This window comes from Coregonus lavaretus (assembly GCF_964263955.1).
Source record: "Coregonus lavaretus genome assembly, chromosome: 4".
NCBI classification, from domain to species: domain Eukaryota; kingdom Metazoa; phylum Chordata; class Actinopteri; order Salmoniformes; family Salmonidae; genus Coregonus; species Coregonus lavaretus.
This window is the reverse complement of record NC_139991.1, coordinates 13,465,516-13,484,272: the sequence shown is the minus strand read 5'-3', so window position 1 is coordinate 13,484,272 and position 18,757 is coordinate 13,465,516. Positions and strand designations below refer to the sequence as shown.

The 18,757-nt window shown below is 42.4% G+C and overlaps 1 protein-coding gene across 1 annotated transcript in view; it reads left to right on the top strand.

Moving 5' to 3' along the window:
- Positions 1-18,757, top strand: part of LOC311128578 (uncharacterized protein) — a gene marked incomplete at both ends in the record, with an annotated part of 47,440 nt that overhangs the window by 14,694 nt on the left and 13,989 nt on the right. The window contains one exon of the mRNA XM_084160764.1: positions 101-229. Coding sequence (XP_084016890.1) covers positions 101-229 — 129 coding nt within the window. The remainder of the gene's footprint in view (positions 1-100; positions 230-18,757) is intronic.

Below are 18,757 nucleotides of genomic sequence, written 5' to 3'. Positions count from 1 at the left end.
CTCTCTCTCTCTCTCTCTCTCTCTCTCTCTCTCTCTCTCTCTATCTCTCTGTCTCCCTCTCCCCCCTCACAATCTCTCTCCCTTCTGCCTGCCCTTGCAGATGAGGACATCGCCCTTCTGTGCAGAAGAGAGGAGCTCAAGTTCGGCACCTGCCTCATTAACCGGCTGAAATGTTACTATAAGAAGGACTGTGGAAGGGAGTACATGTTGATGAAATTAATCTGCTCAGGTAAGGGACACATCCTTGCATGTTTACTGCACATTTCTATTTGAATTGTCTTAATGGTTCTTGTCATGGTGTATACTAGATTGATTATCCACATAATATTATATGTATAATGACTAAGAACATGTAACTCTGCCTCTTTAGAGAAACCAATAATAACCATGGCAACATATGTCTGGGATGTGATTGAGAACATTTGTTTCTGTCTTTAGTTGATTAAATAGTGTAGTTGTAAGCTGCCTCTGGCACTCCTCTTCAGATCATCAATTTACCTGAGAGAAATGCAGACACCAGAGCCAATGTCCAGAGAACTGAACCACTTAAACAATGACCTCAGGTGTCTTAAATCTATAGTGACTTTCTAAAGTGGTAGCCGTTAGTGTTAGTAGTGTTGGACTTATCACTGTACGTACAGCGTTATGGGAATACACATCCCATGGTGTCAAAATGACACAAAATGCCGGTTCCTGCTAAAAAATAAACAGATAAATAAATAAATATTACAAACGCGGGTTGTCAGCCATCCTCAAAATGTGATGTTCCAGTCCTAATATATGGCTTGGAGGCACAAACTGCCAGTGAAAAAACAGTTACCTCCCTGCCTGGTTGATTTTAATCAGGGTCTTTTTTTTCATTGCCAGAAACATGGTTTGTACGTCAGTAGTGACCACGTGTTGCCTTATTGTGTTAAAAAGCTGCCATCTTGCCTTTTATATAACACCTCCATCTCTGAAATATGATCTATTGGCTGCTAGGTAGCCTCGGTCCTTTATAAGTACCTTTCCAGTGAACAGCTTGTCCCCTCGGCCACGGTGTGTTTACACCCGCCACTAATGCAGCCTGACCTTTCACTAAACTGTTTGCAGAGAGAGAAAATTGTGCCCACAAACGTCTGCAGTCAGTCAGTGGAACCTCGGTACGTCATGTGGTCCCTGGCACTCTCCAGAAGAGCTCTAACGAGCCACAGAGGGCTTCTCAACCAGCCACAATATCTATCTCCTGACTGACTATTGGGGAGGGCTGGGATCAGGGAGGAAATTGTACCCGTTAAAGCTGGCCTTGTGGGATTTTATGGCATCCGTATTCTACATACATATCCATTGAAATCTGAATAAAGTAATATCAAGATGAGAGGAAATGTTTCAACTTTTCTTCAAAGTATTTAGCATGTTTAGACTGCACACACACTTTTGTGTTGGTGCTAATAAACTAAGCTGTAATGGGAGTTTTCCCAGTGATGGAAGTGGTTGAACCTATACAGCCTCGCTGGCTGCTCTGACAATCATAGCTCCTCTCAAAGTAATACTCACCAATCCCAGCTCTCCCTCTAATCTATAATTCACAGCTCATCCCCCTCACACCTGAAATGTCACCAGTGCCCTAGGCTGTGGAATGACTTTCGGTGGACGGACTCCCCACTCTCGGCCAAGCTGTAAAAAATGAATAGAGTAAATAAATAGATAAAGAGAATGGAAAGGCAGGATCTTTTTAGGTTCCTCTATGGACATGCCCCTATGCCCAGCACAGTCCTCTATGTTGACACTGTAGCTGTGGACTTTTTTTGATATTTTGTTGGGGATCACCCCACAACATGTGGCTGGCCAAGTGTGTTGCTACTATCTCATTACCTCAGTGATAGGTGTAAAACGTCTCATTCCACAAACAGATCACTGAGAAGGTCTTCGAGAAATACATTTGCCACAATCTTAAAAATATCTTTGTAATCTGAATGTCATGATAGCAGATATTATCTAAGCGATCTTTATTTCTTAATGCCTTTCCTTTTGAGGACCTATAATATAATGCACATGTGTTAATATTAGAATTTGATATACTTTTACATTTAAATACATTCAATGAATGAATCCTCTCATCTTGATAAAATGTGTATTAATTGTATAATGTATTAATTCAGATATTACCTGCTTCATACTGTATGCCCAAGCATACTATTTTCATTTTTAGCAGTGAATAGATAACCGCCTGCATCCTGAATCTCCTGTTAACCTTGCATTAGTCACAGTGCAGGTATCTGCTTCAGCTCTCAAATGGAGGCACTGGCTCTATGCTCCCATGTCAAATCAAATAGTGGAGTGCTTTTCATGGATTTAGCACTATCCTCTTCACTTTGGTCTGTTTATTCTTTGTCATAGTAATTAACTTCCAATAAATATCTTCACCCCATACTAGTGTGGCAGCGATACTGTATTAAGTTGGTATTTTATTTCATCATTCTGATTGAGAACGGGGCTTCAGTGAAGGATAGCTCGCTGAAGGACAAAGGCTACAGATGGGACGTCGGCGCTCTATCCTTGAGAAGGACACTTAGTCCAAATTGTTTGTCTAAATATCCAGCTGTAGAAGCGAATCATATGTAAATCCATCCATCTCCCAGTGGATCAGGGCATCTGCTGAGTTGATAACTAAATAATGTAAAGAGCAACAAGTGGCTGACTAATGTTGCCACTTTGTCACCATGCCCCTCTCCTGATTTGACCTTCTCCTCACCGTTGCCAACGCAGACCTAGGAACTGTGACGGTGGCTCTGGATCCCCTGGAGTGGTCCTGCTGTGGCCCTGCTCCTGCTGGGTGTCTGTCAGAGTAGGGACAGACAGGAACAGACAGGCTCTACGCTGTGGCTGCACTCACCAGACCACATCCATCACCACTGTAATGTACTGTTCCTCAACATCCACAACAACCGCCGCTCCTCTATGCCAGGAAAACGGCAGATCCACACTTGTCATCTGTGTTCTCTAGTCTGTGTGGATCTGTTTGTACTGTCATTTGTTTGTGTGTGAATACCTGTTTGCAGCTTGCACAATTTCAGAGATGTGCAAACTGGGATTATGATTATATGGTGAGGGAAGGTTTTAACACAATCAGTTTGAGTTTCTTTGGAAATCGAATGCATGTAAATGTCAACGTACATCACCCAAACTTCAATATGCAATCACACCAATCATATCATACCTACACTGTAATTACAATGTGTTTGCCCACAGTATGTAATGCTATGCAAATATACATTTTAGCAACACCTATTATGAAGCCTCTTCACAGACAAAAGTTGAGGCACGTCGTCTTTCCAAACCTTATTTCGGTGTCTTCATATTTTATAGGGAGATCTATGGCCACTTTCATTGTTCTCTCTGTAAACACTTTCAATTATCTGAACATCAGAATGTATTCAATAATGTACACTGAGTATACAAAACATTAAGAACACCTGCTCTTTCCATGACAAAGACTGACCAGGTGAATCCAGGTGAAAGCGATGATCCCTTATTGGTGTCACTTGTTAAATCCACTTCAATGAAGGGGACGAGACAAGTTAAAGAAGGAGTATTTTAAGTATTGAGATAATTGAGACATGGATTGTGATTGTGTGCCATTCAGAGGGTGAATGGGCAAGACAAAACATTTAAGTGCCTTTGAATGGGGTATGGTAGTAGGTGCAAGGTGCACCGGTTTGTGACAAGAACTGCAACGCTGCTGGGTTTTTCATGCTCAACAGTTTCCCATGGTATCAAGAAGGGGGGGGGGGGTTCCTAATGTTTGGTATACTCAGTGCATTTCCATTTTATCTTTAAAATTAAGTAAAAAAAGTTAAACATTTAAACGGTCTGTTCCAGTTCAGTGCACATGATCTACAAGTAAAATGGTACCCATGATCCTTTGCTTATCCATCAGAAAGAACCCCATATTTAATGAATTATGAAAATATCAGAAATTGGCGCATTTGCAAATTTTTGTTGCTTTTTCACTTGGTCCAAGTATGACCATCTATATGCATATTAGGAGATGTGGTGAGATTGTAGAATATGGAGGCTGGGGATAAAATACCAAGATGGTTCTGCTTCAGTTCCCTTGTCACAGTAGAAAAAAAAAATAATTAAAGGCATTGCAGGTGGCCAGAAAGTGGTGGCAGATGTCAGGTGAATTCTCCCTGTGCCTTTTGGAAGAAAAGCTATTTTCTTTGCAATTAGTGGACAAGCTTTCTTAATAGCATCTATTAATTGCCATGGCAAACTGCTGTGGGGTGGAGTGAGTGAGACAGGAGGAGGATGGAGAGAATAGGTCCTTTATGAGTGCCTTTATTCCCATTAATTGCTTTAGACATATTCCTTTAATTCTATCACTTTCTCTATGCCTTAGTCTATTGATCCCTCTGTTCACCATTTACAGCAAAGGGATCCATTAACTTAGGTTTACAACTCCAATCCAATATGTAGGAAATACAGTATCAGTCGAAGCAGCAGACATGATGAGAATGAATGTGTCTGTGAATACGATGCCTGGAAAATGGCTCCAGAACACTGTCGGCAGACGAAACATGAGGAAGGGTTATTGTGCTCTGGTCTAACACCCCAAGCATCCGTTCCTCCACACATTGCAAAAGCAATGGGATTTCTCAAAGCGGGAAATGTGCTTACACATGCCATACCCAATTCACAGCTGTGGATACAATACGCAAAGGTCAGTAGTGTCCTATGGCAAGCCTGCTTCTCCCTACACCCAGCTGTACCCTAGGGCCCAGGTTATAAGTTACCCTTGTATTGTGACACCCCAGGGATTCAGATGCAGGCCTGTAGTGTACAGTATGTTGGGAATGGACATCCGTCTCCCCGTCAGTTGAGAAGTCAGGGCAGATACAGGAGGAGGGAGCAGGAGTTATTACATACACTAGAAGCAGGGGTTATTAGAGCCGCCTTAACCAGATTAAGAGGCTGCAGTTCGGTCTCATCCCGTGGGCTCAGTGTGCCAGCCGTGACAGTGAGAGTGGGATCAAAGCAGCCAAATCCCGCTGAAATGGGCCATGCTATTGGCCCTCCTTACCCACTAAACCTCAGACGTCTGGATAATGCAGGGCCGGGCCTCATCCCCTGGCTGTCTGTTTGTTTGGGAGGTGCAGCAGCCATGGCCCATACATGCAGGTTTATCCCTGGTTCTCCTCTAATCTGGGTTAAATAACATGGGGAGAGCTCTCTTTAAATGGCCGCCCCTCCTCCCAAAGTGTCTAATTATCTTAGCGGGATAAAGTGCAGTGAAGTCATGGGCTGCTTACTGTCCTTGACAGTGTTTTAGGACTGTGGTTGTCGAATTTGGGAAAAAGCTGACTATACACACATACTTTAATAACAGTGAATTTAAAAGATGCTGTAGTCCTGATCAAGAAGCCATGTTGTATCTAATGGGCTAATGCAATGTTGAATGTCGTATGACCTTGAGCACTAGCATTGGAGGTCATTCACTCTGTGAAAGCCTTTCAAAGAGGCTTTGTGTACCTGGAGTAATCAACTGTTCTTCAGAGCTCACTTGAATCACATGGATAATCATGATAACCAAAACCTGTCCCCCGCTCCGCCCCCTCTGTCTCTAGCATGGCATCACAGTAAACCTGGTCCCCTGAGGAACTCTGTAGAAGTGTAGCTGGCTGGCCGCCACATGCAATCCAAACTGGTTTGATCCAGAATGAGTGCAGCTCAATTATTCACTCACTCCCTTTCGGGGTTCGGTTGTCTAATTCGGCATTCCACGGATCCCCCTCAGAAGGATCTCCGTATGAAGTTTCCCACCGGCTGGAGCCTCTGGCAGAGCCTGGATAAGGACAGAATGCCTGTGCTCTCAGACACCTCAAAGTCTCAGCCAATTATGGCATAGCGGACGTCAGTTTTGACAGACTTATGCACTTTTCACCATGTCATATCTTCCTGACAGTTTCCACAACAGCTTTGAGTGAAGCAGCTTCCTTTGACTAAATCCACAGAGGCTGAATAATCCACAATATGAATGGAAATAAAGTCAGAGGCTAACCAAACTCAAGAGGACAGTGCATTTCCTTCTTCTTCAATATCTCCTTGTTCTTGTAAAGCCAGGCACGCTGGAGGGAGGCACAGCCAGTCAATGATTTGATCTCGTAATCTTCTATTGAATTAATAGAATCAAAAGGCATCAACTTTCATTCTGCAAGTTCTTCCCTGGTGGCAGTGTTTTGGTGAGCCGATACCTGCCACTGTTAGATAACCCACTTATAATGATTACAATTGTGCTGAATTGAAGTCTTCCAATTTATGACATGACCTAGCTCTTCCCCTACTTTGAGTTAAAATCATTTCCTGTAGCTGTTGTGTCATGCTGCCTCTCCTGTGCTGTTACTGTGGCAAGAGGGACAGACAGTCCCAGCCAGGTTTGGGCCTAGATTAGTACAGGAAATGACTCATTCATACCTAACCCCATTAAGCCTCTTTAGACTGATGGTGTCTGGACTTCCGGGATATGAGCACTGTCACACCTCCACCTCAACGGGAGACAAACTAATCACATTTGTTTTCACCATGGCAGCCTCAAGGGAATGGTCAGACGCTTTATTTTCGTAATAGTCTGGATTGGTGAATCATTGGCAGATCTACAGGGCTCTACTGTTTCCATGGCTCAGTGCTCAAAATGTGTCTGTGATGGCTCTATGTATTATTGTCTGTTACGGGAGATTTTCCCCTTTTCAAACACCACTCTTCTGAAAAGTGTCCAGTCCAGCAGAAATGGGGTAGGGATTTTGAGTAATTTCAAACTGCTGCCAGGCAGTTATATCTAAAAATATCTATTTTAGGATTCATCATGTATCTAATGTGAAATATGCAAAGACCTAATTCCTCTGACTCTAATTCTATTGCAGTGATGTTGAATGATGGGATTGGGTTAAGGGATCTAGAATAGTGAAATATGGTGATGCCACGACATCACACACATACGCATGCATGCATCCATGCATGCACACAACAACAACAACAACAAACCTCCTGGTAATGAGTAGGGTTGGATGTGGAAGAACACTGGTATAATATTGATAATCTGTGCCATCCCTTCTGTGGTTTATTAATAGGTGAGCCAGAATGCACAGAGAGCTTCTATGATCCAGTTTGACCCAGATATTCGTTCCCCCTCCATGGCTCTGTGACCCACATCCAATCATATCCAACTTCCCTTCATGTATAATATTGTGGTGGTGTTACGCTGTGAAGGAGGCTGTTACAATAATACTGTCTGATAAAGGGCATTGTGCCCAGATACAGTATTAGGTCGCATCTCTGAGACAGATACAGTTCATTTGTTGTTCTATACAGATGTTACTGTTTTGTATCACCTGTGATCTCAATGAACTGTTTCAATAGAATAAACGGAATAGTTAATGTGTCTGCTATCTATCGCTTTCATGCATATCAGTTGGGATCATAGGAGGCTGCTGAGGGGAGGATGGCTCATAATAATGGCTGGAATGGAGTTAATGGAATGGTATCAAACACATGGAAACCATGTATTTGATGTGTTCAATACCATTCCATTTATTCCGTTCCAGCCATTACTATGAGCCCATCCTACCCAATTAAGGTGCCACCAGCCTCCTGTGGTTGGGATATCATAGTGACAGGGCCGTTGTGGATGAGACTGATGTCTATTGGGTTTCTGCTGTTCTGTGGACTGCTTGCCCTCATTTTACACCAGCCTCTGGGTTTCAGAATCAGATCTCTGATGCTTTGTCTTACAGCCAGAAAAACAGCCAAGACCCCTGCAGTAGGCAGGAAATGGGTCACACCATGTATTGTGTAAAACATAAAGCACACTGTGGTTTGCTGTCTTTGTCACATTGAATCAAGGGGCTGACGATAAGAGAGCTGGGTACATGTGTGGTTGTTCTTCATAGCTCTGTTTTTGTGTACTGTTAATTTGTCTGTGGGTCCTATTTGGGTTAGTTTGTGTGTGAGCGACAGAGATATGAGAAAGAGAGAGAGATGAGAAAGAGAGATGAGAGAGAGGGGGAGAAAGGGAGAGAGAGAGAGGGAGAGAGATTAGAAAGATAATGTGAAGGAGGGGGATAGGGAGAGGGAGAAAGCGAGAGTGAGTGTGTGGGAGTGTGTGTTCTTAGTATTTGGCCCCCTGGAGCTGTTGCTCTGTGCTGTCACAGTGTGCCCTGGCCTGGTCAGCAGCTGTCGTGTCGTCCAGACTCCAGCCTGATTCTGATGGATGTGCTGCAGGATGACCTTGAGCCGCTGAATCAGTCTCATGCTAAATTGATTTGGGAGGGTTGCTGTGGAGATGGCTGCATGGCTGACAGACTGCCCAGTAACAGCAGTCCCATCCCAAGTCACAGTCAGGGAGCAACAGTGACATCTCAGCCCTGGAGGCTCCTTTTAACACTGAATGTGAAAGGAGGGAACATCACTGCGACTATCAGATCCATTATAACCCATCCATCAACCAGCCAGCCAACAGAGTCTGTCTACCACAGGGTGTGAGAATGACTGCTTACCAACCACTAGTAACATGCAGAAAACAGGTGAAATTATAAGATAATTATCACCCACAGAAGTGTGTATGGTTCTGGCATGGCTTGGCTAGTATGTGTGGTATGTTCTTACTATACTAAATTTATGTATAAACAGGTGTAGTACAGATATCTTAATTTGATCACTCTGTTGTGGCTGAGTATTTTCCTGCACCTCAGGAAATTCAAATGAGCCTTGTGATTAATAAATTCACAGAAAACCAGCAGTTCTCTTTCTTTCTCACTCGCTCAAACGCTAAAGCACCAGACAGAATAAATGTCCTACTACTGTAGGTCCTACTACTGCGACATTCAAATGTACAAAAATGTATCTGAAATTCAGCCATAATTAACAAAAATATAAACGCAACATGCAACAATTTCAAAGATGTTACTGAGTTACAGCTCATATAAGGAAATCAGTCAATTTAAATAAATTAATTAGGCCCTAATCGATGGATTTCACGACTGGGAATACAGATATGCATCTGTTGGTCACAGATACCTTAAAAAAAGGTAGGGGCGTGGATCAGAAAACCAGTCAGTATCTGGTGTGACCAGAATGTTGTCCCACTCCTCTTCAATAGCTGTGCAAAGTTGCTGGATATTGGCGGGATCTGGAACACGCTGTCGTACACGTCTATCCAGAGCATCCCAAACATGCACAATGGGTGACATGTCTGGTGAGTATGCAGGCAATGGAAGAACTGGGACATTTTCAGCTTCGAGGAATTGTGTACAGATCCTTGTGACATGGGGCCGTGCATTATCGTGCTGAAACATGAGGTGATGGCCCCAGATGAATGGTACGACAATGGGCCTCAGGATCTCGTCACGGTATCTCTGTGCCATCAATAAAATGTAATTGTGTTTGTTGTCCGTAGCTTATGCCTGCCCATACGATAACCCCACCGCCACCATAGGGCACTCTGTTCACAACGTTGACATCAGCAAACCGCTCGCCCACACGATGCCATACACGTGGTCTGTGGTTGTGAGGCCGGTTGGACGGACTGTCAAGTTCTCTAAAACAACGTTGGCCTCCAATTCTCTAAAACAATTTAATCTTTGGTTTAGAGAATTTGACACCGTCCAACCGGCCACACAACCGCAGACCACGTGTATGGCGTCATGTGGGCGAGCGGTTTGCTGATGCCAACGTAGAGAAATTAATATTCATTTCTCTGTCAACAGCTTTGGTGGACATTCCTGCAGTCAGCATGCCAATTGCACACTTCCTCAAAACTTCAGACATCTGTGGTATTGGTGTTGTGTGACAAAACTGCACATTTTAGAGTGGCCTTTTATTGTCCCCAGCACAAGGTGCACCTGTGTAATGATCATGCTGTTTAATCAGCTTCTTGATATGCTACACCTGTCAGGTAGATTGATTATCTTGGCAAAGGAGAAATGCTCACTAACAGGGATGTAAACAAATTTGTGCACAGAATTTGAGAGAAATATGCTTTTTGTGCGTATGGAACATTTCTGGGATCTTTTATTTCAGCTCATGAAACATGGGACCAACACTTTACATGTTTTGTTTATATTTTTGTTCAGTGTAGCTTAATAATAACACAAGATAGATATTGGTCTACGACATAGAAGTGTATCCGAAATGCAGCTGTAGGCTGCACCTAAACTATAGTCTATTGGAGCCTATGAAAATACATTTCCTGTTAGAATGTTTTACTTTTTTGAGAATAATCAAATCCTCCTGCTGCAAAATTATTTTACTCCTGCGACGAAACTGGTCAAATTAAGATCCAACATCTGTATGTGAATATGAGAGTTAGTGTGTGCTTTTGTGAACTGAACTGTGAGTGTGCTTTCCACTGTAGATACAGTATCTGGTAATAAGCATTTGCACAGTATGGGTGTGTTATGTGTCCAGGAGTTTGGGAACATGTGTGTGATTCCACCTGGTTGAAAATAGTGATCATATCAGACACACCCTAAACTGCTGTGTCAGCTCAGGTGTCAGCAAACATCTCCAGTGTGAGCCTTAGTTCTAACAGGCTCCTGAATTCCTGCTTTCATGTGTCAAAGCCTGCAGTGGCCTGCTCATAAATTACCCATCAGCCCCTGTGTGAGTATCACACCCACCTCCTGGCTGCCTGGTCTGGCAGTAGGGGAGCGGTAGAGGAGCGAGAGGCTTCGTGTCAGGCCTGGGATCCGGACATCCTCCCTCACTCCACTGGTGATTTGACATGACTGCTTAATGACTACCTCAGCCAAGGGCCCAGAATTAGACCTGACGTTTGCTCGATACAACCGGAAGCCGCTCTTAGCGCCTGTCGACTAAACTGATCTGCTGCTGCTAACTCACAGACAGACCGGAGAGACAGAGATAGTACTACACGTACAGCTCTTCCTTTGTCATCAACATAACCACATCCTGAAGAAAAACATTTTGTGGGGAGAAGCATCCATGATGGGAAAATATCGATACAGTTACATGAAATTGGGAGCCAATTTGTTTTCTGCGCTTTTAGTTCCATGACTGATCAAAACGTGTTTTCTCATGACTCTCTCTTATCCCTCTGCAGCAGACATATGGTGAGCCATATGTTTGGAACATCGAATCGCAATAAAATCACAGTATCGAATCGCAATAAAATCACAGTATCAAATCGCAATACATATCGTATCGGCACTTAAGTATTGTGATAATATCATATCGTGAGGTCCCTGGCAATACCAGCCCTATTATGTTATACTAGGGAAATTGTGTTTCCATAGCTAGGGCTGACACTAGGACTTGTGAAGGGCAGAATCAACAACCTCTGCGTAATCAAAACAGTTGCTTTGTGAGAAGGTTTTAAAGTTCACATTGTTACGTGAATGCCAGCTGAAAAGTACCAGTGGCCTGGCTTTGGCCCCAAGTGAGAGCAGGTCCACCGGAGCCATTGCCCAGTGAGACACGGATGCCGGCCCGCGTAGATGGAAACAGAAATGTCTGTGCCTTTTGGGTAAAACATTGGGGTAAATCCTGTATGAAAATGTGCCATGAGTGAACTGCTATGTCTTTGGTTTGTACTTTTCAAAAAGGGCATGGAATGTTACCAGTACACCTGTATTGTGTTTCCAATTATCCCTGGTGCCACTTAGCAACACTTCAAGGTGTACCAGTGGCACTGCCTTTACTATTGGTTGTTTTGTAAGTAGACTACATGTTGGCTTTTTGAAGCACAAGCCACTGCAGTGTGTGTGCTTTGTAGTGTGGCTATGATCGATTTCTGCTCAATGACGCAGGCTCTACCTTACATTAGAAGAATGGATTGCGGGGACAGCATTTATAAAAGACTGTGGTGCTTTTCCACGCAGTGCTGTCCATCTCCCAGACTCGTCATACAGGGCCATTTCCTCCCCGTGTCTGTTTTCATAAAACTTCCGCTCACTCCCTCATGGCATTGAAGGAACATATTTGTGAATAGAGGAGAAAAGCTGTCACCCAGGAGAGACAGGGCAATAATTTCACTAAATATAAGCCATCTACTTAGTGAATACCATTGGTGTTTAATATGAGGGTTTCAGCATGAAATGTCCTTTATATTATTTTTTACACACTTTTTCTTATTTAACTATGTCAGTTTGTTGTCAAATAGTTGCAGAATGAATTGAAAATAATGCAATTGTTGATTAGATACTTTTTAGTAAATCTATTTTCTCTTGAACTATATGGTCTATCTACTAGAAACTCATGGACAAAAATTATGCTAAATATGAACACGTCTTTCTAAAGCTATTCAAGTATAAATTACCAAAATTACGATAGATTATCATAGATTTTCTGTTAATTACCAAAATTACTGAAGATTCCGGTAGCTTTGGTAAACTACCGCTATCGTTGCAATCCTACCCGTGCCACATGGACACAAACAAGCAAAGGGACTATTAATGAGTCCCATTGGGGATCCTGTGTTGCTTGTAGGAGGTAGGAAGGCTTGCATGACGTAAGACATGGAACTGCCATCTAGTGGTAGTCAGTGTTCTGGCCTGGGATATCAGCCTGTCTTCCAGTCCCAGAGTTGTTTATTTCCTGCTCAGGGGATACCTTCGTCTTTGGAGATGAAGTTGGGATTTTGTTGTTATTGAAGTCTATGGGGATTGCTGATTTATAATAAGGAATTCTAATATTGAATCCAAGTAAATGAAAAATACTCTCATAGTCCTTTTCATTCGTAATACCAATACATATTGTTAGACCTGGACGTAGAGCAAGATATTTTCATCTTTTTAATGTTGTAATATTTCAGAATTGAAATAAATGAATATAGATATCCTTGAGGTCAGAGCAGAAATCAGGTGGCTGAAAAATATCTCTGCTCTTCTCTGGCATACAATAGGTTCATCTTCTAGAGACATGCGAGGTGACATTTGTTTTCCTCGTCACCTTTAGAGAATGCCCACAATGTCAGGGAGGACTGTTATCATTGAATGCAGGGAGAGGAGTCCTTATCACCCCTCATTCTATAGGGCCATATCAACGTGTTTTACTCTCTCTCCACATAACCATGTACTGTACCTCTCATACTGGGTAATACCCATGTAATACAACAGCCTTCATCTTCTCCTCACACTGCATTCCCTACTGGCCCATTGACCATCACCAATGTCACCTGCACAATATACTCAGTGATGGATGTCCCTTATACATATTCATAGAGCAGTCATCTTCAGTACAGTTACCATAACACATCCAGACATCCTTTCAGGATCAGGCTGATGTCTCAATGTTGTGGTCACTCTAGCTTGTATAGAGTCTATAGACTATTTAAGCACACCCTGTCATCATCTATCAGTATCATAATAGTCACATTAGATCCAGCAAGGTTTCACATGGGTAGACAAGCATGCAGCCAATTGATACACTGGATGTGGCCTTGGTATGTACCGTACGTGTCAGGACAACATAGGAATTAGAGTGATTGTCTTGTATTGAGGTCATACAGGAACTTGCTGTGTGTAATGAATAACGTCCGCTTTTATTACAGTACTGTATGTTTGTCATGTCCCACTGAATCAGCTCAGTGTCAACATATTGAACACGAGGAACTGCAGTAGACTTCTTCTCACAAGGTTGTACATACCAATGTGAAATGTGATAAATATGTTAAAAAGGCTACCCAGTAAAGTGTGAATTGGCTTGTAAAGAATTGTCAAAAAATAAGCAAAACACTTCCTTATAGCGACATGCATGTGTTAAACATTATCAGCACCTGCTTGGGTTGGCGCTGAAGATGTGTTAATTAGCTATGGTTCGTTCGTCTTCTGTGTTAAAACATTAAAAAACACATTGAATTTACACTGACGCTGTGGTCATTATATCTTAAATATGTCAACTTCATAAGATTTTAGAGAAATGTTTGTTTGTGTTATCTGATCTCTCCTCTGAGAGAGATAGAGATGCTGGTTATGTGTCATTTAATATTGTTCGGTTCGTATCCCACTGTTATATTATGCTCCTAGCAGCGATGCTGTTCAACACTTCTTTGTTCTAGCATCTCCTGAGAGTAAAGCTTCTGAGTTCCTCTGTCTAACCAGAATAATGTGCCAGGAAAGATGCCCTCGCTCGGTTTTCTTCTCCCACTCTCTCTGCAGCTGGGGCCAGGCCTGCTAACCCCACAGGGCGCACAAACATCACACAGACACAATTTATAACAATCACCTCTCCCGCTCTCTCTCACTCCCTGTGCCTCTCCCTCTTCCCCTCTTCTCACACACACACACTCTACCGTTCTCTCTCTCTTTCTGTCTCTCTCTCTCTTTCTCTCTGTCTGTTCCTCTCTCTCACACAATCGCACTCACGCACTACCATTCATATTCCCGGAGTTATCATATTGAGGTTGATACCACCATACAGTAGACAGTTCCACTGTTTGAGAACACCAAAGTCCTATGAGAAATATATAGTGTGTGGGTGTACTACTTGGCTTTGTCTGGATTATAAAGCACTTGAGGAGGAACGGAATGATATTGTGAATTTAAATCACAGGGAGCTTTATCGATGGTTCTGTTTAATGTTCAATGGAAAGACAGGGCAGGGGTGGCAGGATAGGACTGGAGTCTTATGGGAGTGAACATAAAGACAGTGAGAAATGCTTTCTAATCTTATGAAAAACTGTCATATAAACACAAAGACACAAAGGGAACAGACTACCACTGTTAGCAGTATTATCTGAGCATGGAGAAAGGACGTTTGGACTACATGTGGGCTATAATTATTGCAATCTGGTAGAAAACTGGAATGAGTCCTGTGGGAGAAAGGGAGGGTGGAAGAGAAAGAGGATGGAAAGGGAATGGTGTGTTCAACAGTTGAAGAAATAAAGATGAAACGGTAGTGATCGAGAAAAGGGGAGGATATGTACTATCATAAAAATATGTTAGAGAGGTGGACATGCAAAATTGAGAAAGAGATTAAGAGAGTGAGGGAGAGAGGGTATATTGATTATATACAGTACATGGTCCTGGTGTTCTGGCCTGGTGTGACCCTCTGCATCGAGTGGGCTGGCTGTGTGCTCTGTGAGGTCCTGTTTCACAGGCCCAAGGGCAGGTTTGGAGAAGGTCAGCACCACTTACTGCTGCATGGAGGAGCAGCAATCAAACACATTCAAAGTGCTTGATAGACCCAGGCCCTGACAATATGCCATTCACTCAGCTCAACAGCAGACACGCGCACGTACGTACACATTTGCTCACTTTCTTTCTTTCTTTCTTTCTTTCTTTCTTTCTTTCTTTCTTTCTTTCTTTCTTTCTTTCTTTCTCTCTCTCTCTCTCTCTCTCTCTCTCTCTCTCTCTCTCTCTCTCTCTCTCTCTCTCTCTCTCTCTCTCTCTCTCTCTCTCTCTCTCTCTCTCTCTCTCTCTCTCTCTCTCTCTCTCTCTCTCTCTCTCTCTCACTCACTCACTCACTCACTCACTCACTCACTCACTCACTCACTCACTTACTCACTCACTCTCACTCAGTCACTCATTCTCTCACTCACACACACATACAAACATACAGCTTCACATAGGACATTCTCTGGCGAAGCCTCCACAGCACATCCTGTTTCATGCACATGGGCAATATGACGTCCCAGACGTGTCTCCCAATGTGAAGCACAGCCAGCTGGATGACCCAAGGCATCCATGGTGCATTGGCTACAGCACTGGGCCCTGGAGACATGGCCATGTGGCGCTCTGCTGCTGCTGGTGCTCTCAGAGATGTCCTTACTCTACAGCCACTACAAAATGCATCACTTACTGAACCCATGCTGCTGAATTCAGCACATACTGTATGAGGACTACTAATAACTACTACCAATTGGTAGGTACATGGTGTCAACTAGGAGTTTAGCAGGTGAGTTACTTAAACAACAAAATATAATCCGACACTTAACTATTTGGCACGGTCTTGGCACTCTCCAGTATGTGAGATTCATGAAGCGCAACAGCGGAAGTTTGCTCTAATGATGTGTCTAAAAGGCCTCTTAATGACAGAGCTAAGAATGCTAATTAGCATCTCTGTTTTGGGCTGTGAAGAATGATGCTAAATTAAGAATGATGCTAACCATGCTCAGATGCTTGATACACAACAAGAGTTGTCTTTTTTTTCTGAGTGAGGCTTTGACTTGATGCCTTTAGAAATATTAGGCTGTATATATATATCTCTCTCGCTCTTTTTCTCTCTCACCCTCTCTCTCTCTCTCTCTCAATCAGATATCATATCAAATAATACAGTTATTATTCAAGAGTATGCTATTTCAATGCATCACTGATCTAGTGATTGATTTTGATGTCTCTAATCTCTGCTCATTTATTTTCCTTGCTACCTGCTTTTAGATGAAATCAATCTTTATAAAGCATCAGCTCAGGGGAAAGAGTCCTGAGAAAGCATTGTGTAAGCAGTCCCGTGAATCAAATATAACCATAATGAGTTGCCCCGTAGAATAATCCCATTAACCTACACTGGAATATCGCCCTTTATTGCCTTCAGACCTTTCTCTGGATTAACACTGACCTCAGAGGTGTTACAGATCGGTATTAATGGAAGACTCTGGACTTTATTTTGACGCACCACAGATACTGTATATGTACACTATCATTGAAAAGTTTGGGTTCACTTAGAAATGTCCTTGTTTTCGAAAGAAAAGCAATTTTTTTGTCCATTAAAATAACATCAAATTGATCAGAAATACAGTGTAGACATTGTTAATGTTGTGAATGGTTATTGTAGCTGGAAAGGCTGATTTTTTATGGAATATCTACATAGGCGTACAGAGGCCCATTATCAGCAACCATCAGTCCTGTGTTCCAATGGCACGTTGTGTTTGCTAATCCAAGTTGATCATTTTAAAAGGCTAATTGATCATTAGAAAACCCTTTTGCAATTATGTTAGCACAGCTGAAAACTGTTGTGCTGATTAAATAAGCAATAAAACTGGCCTTCTTGAGACTAGTTGAGTATCTGGAGCATCAGCAATTGTGGGTTCGATTACAGGCTCAAAATGGCCAGAAACAAATAACTTTCTTCTGAAACTCGTCAGTCTATTCTTGTTCTGAGAAATAAAGGCTATTCCATGCGAGAAATTGCAAAACAGACACCTCACAGGTCCTCAACTGGCAGCTTCATTAAATAGTACCCGCAAAACACCAGTCTCAACGTCAACAGTGAAGAGGCGACTCCGGGATGCTGACCTTCTAGGCAGAGTTGCAAAGAAAAAGCCATATCTCAGACTGGCCAATAAAAAGAAAATATTAAGATGGGCAAAAGAACACAGACACTGGACTTTTTCTTTGTAACTCTGCCTAGGAGGTCAGCATCCCGGAGTCGCCTCTTCACTGTTGACGTTGAGACTGGTGTTTTGCGGGTACTATTTAATGAAGCTGCCAGTTGAGGACCTGTGAGGCGTCTGTTTCTCAAACTAGACACTCTAAAGTATTTGTCCTCTTGCTCAGTTGTGCACCGGGGCCTCCCACTCCTCTTTCTATTCTGGTTAGAGCCCGTTTGCGCTGTTCTGTGAAGGGAGTAGTACACAGCATTGTACGAGATCTTCAGTTTCTTGGTAATTTCTTGCATGGAATAGCCTTTATTTCTCAGAACAAGAATTGACTGACGAGTTTCAGAAGAAAGTTATTTGTTTCTGGCCATTTTGAGCCTTTAATCGAACCCACAATTGCTGATGCTCCAGATACTCAACTAGTCTCAAGAAGGCCAGTTTTATTGCTTCTTTAATCAGCACAACAGTTTTCAGCTGTGCTAACATAATTGCAAAATGGTTTTCTAATGATCAATTAGCCTTTTAAAATGATCAACTTGGATTAGCAAACACAACGTGCCATTGGAACACAAGACTGATGGTTGCTGATAATGGGCCTCTGTACGCCTATGTAGATATTCCATAAAAAAATCTGCTGTTTCCAGCTACAATAGCCATTTACAACATTAACAATGTCTACACTGTATTTCTGATCAATTTGATGTTATTTTAATGGACAGAAAAATTGCTTTTCTTTCGAAAACAAGGACATTTCTAAGTGACCCCAAACTTTTGAACGGTAGTGTATTACCGGTAGGATAACTTCACCTCTCCTCTCAATTAGGAGGAGAAACCCTAGGCTGGAATTTCCCCCAATCAATCAATGTATTAATCAATTCAATAAATCTGTTCATTTATGGTTCTGTAGTGAAAGGCACAGCCTGTGGAATCATTATATTTGCATAGCTAGTTCACTCCCAAAGCAACAGGAGAGGAGCAGCAAGTAGTTCCTTGTTTTGATGCCATCATTGCAGTGATGTCAATGTGCCCACTACCAATCAGGATGCCCAGAACATTCAATAGATTGCCCCAAAAGTTCTAATAACACAAAAACTGTCCAGTTGTGCTGATGATTATACAATGTTTGTATAAAACAGTCACCTGATGTTGCAAGAACGTTCCCAGAACAAATGTTGTTATTACATTACCTGGAAACCTAATAAGAACCTTAGGTTAATGTTCTGTGGTGGCTGTTACAGATTTTGTGCACAACATTTTAGTGAATGTTAGAAGAACATTTGAAGGATATAAAAAAAATATACAGTATTTCAATGTTTTTGAGATGTTATCATCCTAATGTTAGATAAAACCCTAACTAGAACTTAATGGGAATATAATGTTGTGTGAATGTTCCCGGTTTGCTGGGTGGGCACTGCAGGGATGCAGGCAGCTATGCCAACACATAAA